This window comes from Pinus tabuliformis, chromosome 7, assembly GCF_031772625.1.
Source record: "Pinus tabuliformis cultivar Carrire ecotype Pingquan chromosome 7, CPIR1, whole genome shotgun sequence".
NCBI classification, from domain to species: domain Eukaryota; kingdom Viridiplantae; phylum Streptophyta; class Pinopsida; order Pinales; family Pinaceae; genus Pinus; species Pinus tabuliformis.
In genome coordinates, this window is record NC_142293.1 from 1,706,553,736 (window position 1) to 1,706,560,425 (window position 6,690).

Sequence of the window (6,690 nt, forward strand, 5' to 3'; positions counted from 1 at the left end):
CCAAGGGCCATACTTGAATATGTCAGCTATGCTTTAAAGTATTTTGCAATTAGAGTACATGTTCATTCCCGGCGATGCTTGCTTAGTAATCATCCTAGTTCTTAGGATCAGAGTTCTTTCCTTCTGTAAAAGAATATAGAGCTCCATGTGCAAAATCTTTGTAAATTCTACATTCTTCTTTTCACTATGCTTTCACTATTATAATCCAGCACATTAGTTTATCCCCTTTTATTTTGAGGCGTCGGAACTTAGCATCCCTGATAGCCAATCACAAGAAACAATCTACGTTCTTTGCATAAAAATATCCATTCTATAAAAGGGCAATAGAGTAATTTACTATTTCTCCAAAAAAGCTCATTTCAGGCTCCTTCCCTTATTCGATGAAGGAATTTCTACTGGAAACTTATAGCTGTACCTTTGGATAAGCCACCACGCGCTGAGTGTTGTATTTATGGCATTAAAATCACTCAAGACTTGCCCCTGGCTTCATCCATTCTCAGTAGGCTTTTGAACCTAGGGTTCCGCAATAATATATAGCCCATCTCCTCGCTGATTGCCGCTATGTCACAATTAGTGAACAGATTTATCCATTTTGATGGTGGAATCTTGCATCATCATTTAACCTACCCTAAACACATCATGTCTGAAAATATGGATTACAGAAGACAACTTGAAAGTGGCTCGCTCCATAATATCTGCTCAAACTGCAGTTTTTCTTTATTTCAATCAACAGAGAATGCTGTCTCAATGCTATTTTGCACGAATCCGTTCCGACTGATTATATATAGGCTTCTAACTTCTTCAAAAAGGCTGATGCTATTTTCTTTGAAGCATTCATGCTATTGAAGCAATTTATGATAAAAAATTTAAGAGTTGATCAGAAAATGTTTTTTTTTTCCTAGCATGGCATAATTGAATATCAAATTAACAGGTAAATTTCAAATCCAAGGACGTTTTAGGAGTCAACACAGTAGTTGTGAGCTGTATTACAGGACTTGTTTTCAATACATTTATCAGTTGTACAGTTATTGGCACTATCATCTTTATCTTGATTTGTCCACGATCTGTAACAGAAAACCTGTACATTTCTGGAGTTTCAACATACTTGGAAAAGTCTGATACCAATTCTTTGGGAGCATTTACACATTGAAAAAGGAAAAAAAGTTGACACTAATCCTTTCAACATTAGCGAACTGTAAAATGAAAGAGTTGGGATGCATTTTGCTGTATGGTTCGAGTTCAATGGAAAAGTCTTCACCAAAAGCTTTAAATTTCTTTATGGACCAAGATTGTATTACAGAAGGAACATTAAGCTCATTACATATACTAGCCTGTTATGTTATCCTTACAAGTATTACTGGATTTTGTTGTTTGTTGACTTCAGTTACAGACAACTGGAAATGCTCCAAAAGATATGAAGGCTAACTCTACCTCTCGGTAAGCCTCCAGGATCCGATGCTAGACTCTCCTATTTCCAGAAAAGTAATCCAAAATATAAGCTATTTCAAGAATTATGATTATATAACGGAGCCTGTGATCTAATGGCAAAGTAGTGAATACATCATACACGGGTCCTCGAGTTCCAATCTTGCCAGTGACAAGCAACATCCCTGTGGTAGCCATCTATAGTTTGGATCTTGTGCTTAGAAGGCACCACTGATCATGCAAGACAGCTATTGTTGGGATTCTTGTGCCAGGGCTCCTCCATGTTACCCCTTCCACATGCCTTTCTTGGGCTTCTTGTGCCCGGGCTCCTCCATGGTACCACATGCCTTCCTTGAGATTCTTGTGTCTGGGCTTCTCCATGGTACCCCTTCCACATGCCTTCCTAAAGATGGGATTCTTGTTGGGACTCTTGTGACTTCCTTGGGATTCTTGTGTCTGGGCTTCTCCTTGGTACCCCTTCCACATGCCTTCCTAAAGATGGGATTCTTGTGCCTGGTCTCCTCCATGGCAACACATGCCTTCCTGTGCCTGGGCTCCTCTGAGGCATCACACCCATCCTCCGTGGCTTCACATCCCTTCCTTGGGATTCTTGTGTCTGGTAACACATGCCTTCCTCCATGGTACACCCCTTCCACATGCCTTCCTACTGATGCAATTCTTGTGGCTGGGCTCCTCCATGGTAACACATGCCTTCCTGAGCCTGGGCTCCTCCGTGGCGTCACATCCCTTCCTTGGGATTCTTGTGTCTGGTAACACATGCCTTCCTGTGCCTGGACTCCTCCATGGCATCACATCCCTTCCTTGGGATTCTTGTGTCTGGGCTTTTCCATGGTAACCCTTCCAAATGCCTTCCTAAAAATTGGATCTTGATTCTTGTGACTGGGCTTATCCATGGTACCCCCTTCCACATGCCTTCTTAAAAATTAGATCTTGTGCTTGGAAGGCATGGTACCACATGCCTTCCTGGCACAACTTATCATGCAAGACAGCTCTTGTTGGGATTCCTGGGCTTCTCCTTGGTACCCCTTCCACATGCCTTCTTATAAATTGGATCTTGTGCTTGGAAGGTATGGTACCACATGCCTTCCTGGCACAACTTATCATGCAAGACAGATATTGTCGGGATTCTTGTGCCTAGGCTCTTCCATGCTACCCCTTCCACATGCGTTCCTAAAAACTGCCCATTACTGTGCTTGGAAGGCAGGACTGATCATGCAAGACAGCTATTGTTGGGATTTTTGTGTTTAGACTCCTCCACGGTACCCCTTCCACATGCCTTACTAAAAAATGCCCTCGCTAAGTCAGATATGTCTAACATATATACATTTTTAAATTGTTTCCATGACATTAATACCCTTCTCTGTTCTTACAATGAGTAATGCCAAGAATTAACCTGATGTAAACTTCACAAACAGGTGAAAAACAAAGATTTTTGGTTCTAATCAGCAAGGCAGTTTTAAGGAGTTATTTGGCTTCCAATTCAACCCATTACAAGCATTTGTGATAATTATCAATCGGTAGTAGGCACACAGAAAACAGCTTTCATACTCAAACAAAGCTTTCTCTTGGTTTCGGCAAAGCAAAATGTTCATTATATTTTATCCCTGGCTAGACATGGCCAAAGTTGGACTTCAGATTTGGATAGCCAAACGTCCTTGAGTTCTCAAAATTTTGTTTGTCCTCAAAAAATCTGATTTAACTACCAATCCTTGGCTCAAATTCAGAGAGCCCAGATTGGCAGTGTGCACACGTTTCTTAGCATCTTAGGTACTCGTGTTTAGGCAGATTAAATAGGCACAATATGATTTTATTGACCAATATTTCCATTTCAATTTAGCTGACTGCTAAATCAAGCACTAAGCAGGAATACCTTTCCCCAACAATCTGATGATGATAACATGGAAGAAGTGAATATGCAAAGTTGTATAGAGGTAGAGGAACGCAAATATCATACAAGGCGTCAGCAAAAGCAAGCTTCGGTGAGGAAGACAGCCTAATATATGCTGGTTCAGCAACTTCGGTGAGGAAGACAGCCTGATACAGGTAAGCACAAATTGAAACCACGAGACAAACGAATAAGGAGCTACAAATATTTGAATGAACATAAGACATTTACTCTGCTGTATAAAGCTCCTTTCAATTCAGTAACTCTGACTGAGATGTTGCACCATATTGATGAATTGTTAGGACACGAAGAATCTGCAGTTCTCTCTGGATTAGAAACAGGTCTCAGAACACTATAGCATCTGCCATTTATTTCTCAAAGAATAAGGAAACAAATAATGGCAAATGCAGTAATTCCACCTAGAGCGCAAAGTGTATCAATCAAGTTTTCATTCTTCATCTTCTCGTCTTTCAACTCACTCTGTGCTTTCAAAAATTGTTGATAAGATGCTAAGACGTTGTTGTAGTTCATAGTTCTGTGGCAGCTCAAAGCTCTTTTAAGAATGAGCAGACTGTTCCTTCCATTTACATGGGCACCTTCCATGTCTTCCAACCGCATGCCAAGCTCAGTCAGCTTCAGAGTCATATCAGAACCTTCTCCAACATCATCATCTGGAATTCTGCACTTCATCGCAAGGATACCCTGAACAACCCCTAAAGGCAGAATTTTATGAGCAGGAAGAATGGAACCAAAGAGTAAAAGGAAATCCTTTTCAGTAGGCCAATGTTTTTGTCCCCCTAGGGGACTCCAGCTTGAAATGTTGACTGCTTGCTTTTCCTTTGTATTCACGAGGATCCAACTAAGTCTTATGTTGTCCCAGAGATCACTCCAAAGTTTCCCATCTTTCCTTTCCCTCTCAAGAGATGTGATTTGTGGCAACCCATCTGCCAAGGAGATATTGACCTGGCCCTCCCCATTCTCGCCTTTGTCAAAACTAGTTAGCAAATCAATACTGAAAGGGCTGTTAGAAAACCAGCCATTACAATCAGCTGCGCCCGGGATTCCCCAAAGTATTTTGGAATAAATTGCTTTATCTCTATAATACAAATCAACGAGTGAAACGAAGTCAGAGGGAGAAACACCATGGAGCTCTTTATCACAGTATTCGGACCGCGAATTTTCTGATTTGCCGAATCCCAAATTGCAGTGAATAGTAGAAAAACTCTCTGCATCCAGAACCATTGGAAAGCAATCTCTGTAGAACTTCCGAAACCCACCCAATGCAAAAATCAAACTTCTTACTTCTTCATTTCTAGTGGAAGGCCACATTGAGGAGCATAGTTCCTCCCAAGCGTGCTCTTCTCTCGTTGCAAAACGGAAGAGAGAGGATGCACATTCTACACTGGCAAGTGTTGCGCCATCCACCCGCTTCAAGATTTCACAAATTAGGTCAGCATTCAAAGACATGATTCCCTCCATTCTTGAGGATTCAACCAAAACATCAACTTGAAGAACACATCCACGCCTAGAATTCAAGTGCAGATGATTCCCTCAATAAAGGTCCAATAGAGACAATAATTCATCACACCCACTCAAAATCACACGCGTATCAAGCAAAATATGCACCAGGACTCAGGAATTTAACACCCAAAGAATAATCTTCACCAATGTTTAACAGAGCAACATAACCTTCCAGTATCACCTTCCATGCATCCCTCCTGGCTATTTCTGCATACACAAAACATCCTGCATAGATTACTTGTTTGTTTTTAAAAAAATCTGATACTTGTAATACTTAAAAGAATGCAGCTACCATCCCTTCAAAATGATCATGTTAAAAATCAATATGGACTTTCGCCCTATCTACCGATGCAAGGCAAGAGTATGAGATTTAGTCCCTATATCTAGCTTTTTTGAGGCAACCAGATGAAATTATCTAGAGAGTCCAAAATCCACAATCTATCAATTTCAGTTACCCTTTCAGCATGAATTAGTTCTGAACCTGTTCTGACTATACCCATGCATATTACCAAGAAAGGTGATCAATTGCTTCGAGACAGAGTACATGCAATCTGAACTTCTGTTATTTGCTGAAATATAGGTTTTAAAGTGACTGAAACAGATATCCATTCTCCAATCAAACCCATCCGGACCATAACAACCTATGATGAAATGAAAACATATATATTAATCAGAGACAAATAAAACCAATACTTACATACCCAAATCCTAACCCCCTTATAATATACAATCAAAGCTGAACATAATTCAAAAACCCTACATTCTAACTAGAGCCTTGAGAACCCAGTACAGATTTTACAGAAATATCCATGAACAACCCAGGACATTAAATAGCTCAAATCAGATGCCATATTGATCTATTCCCACCATTGTGAATCCTATAACGTGGATACCATTAATCCTTATCCTATGACGTGCATCCAATCAAATGTTCATTGAAAATTCATACAAACATTCTTCATATTTGACATTTCAAATTCAAACATTGATAAAAACAGCTGTCATATTTGACAATTTCAAATTCAAAGTGAAGTGCCCTTTCTATTTTCGTTTTTTACCTGCGTACCTTTGCACCATTCATTTACATGTATACCGCTGCAATACCCCTGAAGGGGCTCTGCCCCCTCTTGCTCTTAAATAGACTAAACATTCTCAAAAAAGTCACTCTGTGTGAACACCAACCTAGGCGTTCTGCACAGTTTTCTACCTTTGAATTACCAAGAACCCATGTCGGCCTTTTGTACAGTTTCTCTTTTCGCATTCAACTTAACAGTAGTTTAGGTGTCTCCAAGTAGTAGGTGATAACTCACGAGCATGCAGGACCGTCGTGCATAATACGGTACAAACACCCAGCTAGGCGTTCTGGACACTTCGCTATCCATGAATATGAAGCAACCTTGTGGGCCTTTTGTACAGTATCCTTTTGGCTTTCAGGTTATAGAGTAGTTCAGTTGTCTTCCTTAAGTCGGTATTAACGGATAAGCATGCGGTTCCCAGGCGCATAATACGCCACAAAAAACAACGTTTTCACAATGGAACCGGCTTTCAGGTTAGAGTAGTTCAGTTGTCTTCCTTAAGTCGGTGTTAACGGATAAGCATGCGGTTCCGGGGCGCATAATACGCCACAAAAAACAACGTTTTCACAATGGAACCGTTCTGGACAACGCAATTACTGTTATTGCATTTTTAAATTTCAAATAAATGAAAAAAGTATAGTTTATATATATAATTAGTAGTTCGGGAGTATACCCTAAAAGTGCTCTTATTTATTTATTTTTCCTAAAAGGACCTTCGCCGACTTTTTTAGGTACTTCGATCAGAGATGTTTGGCCCTATAT

At 40.2% G+C, this 6,690-nt stretch overlaps 1 protein-coding gene across 10 annotated transcripts; it reads right to left on the reverse strand.

Annotated features, from left to right (window-relative positions):
• Positions 1-3,237: 3,237 nt before the first annotated feature.
• Positions 3,238-6,340, reverse strand: LOC149255151 (putative F-box protein At2g36090). Of its 10 annotated transcripts, none has more exons than XM_089460340.1 (4): positions 5,911-6,340; positions 5,308-5,493; positions 3,811-5,059; positions 3,238-3,480 (listed from the first exon to the last, which is right to left on the reverse strand). In XM_089460340.1, the coding sequence occupies exons 3-4, from the start codon at positions 4,808-4,810 to the stop codon at positions 3,455-3,457; spliced, it is 1,026 nt and encodes a 341-aa protein (XP_089316466.1). In that variant the 5' UTR covers positions 4,811-5,059; positions 5,308-5,493; positions 5,911-6,340; the 3' UTR covers positions 3,238-3,454. The 10 variants fall into 10 exon arrangements, with proteins under 10 accessions (XP_089316466.1, XP_089316465.1, XP_089316458.1 ...); XM_089460339.1 differs by having other exon boundaries at positions 3,751-5,059; positions 5,911-6,338; XM_089460332.1 differs by having other exon boundaries at positions 3,238-5,059; positions 5,919-6,335.
• Between the last annotated feature and the right edge of the window lie 350 nt (positions 6,341-6,690).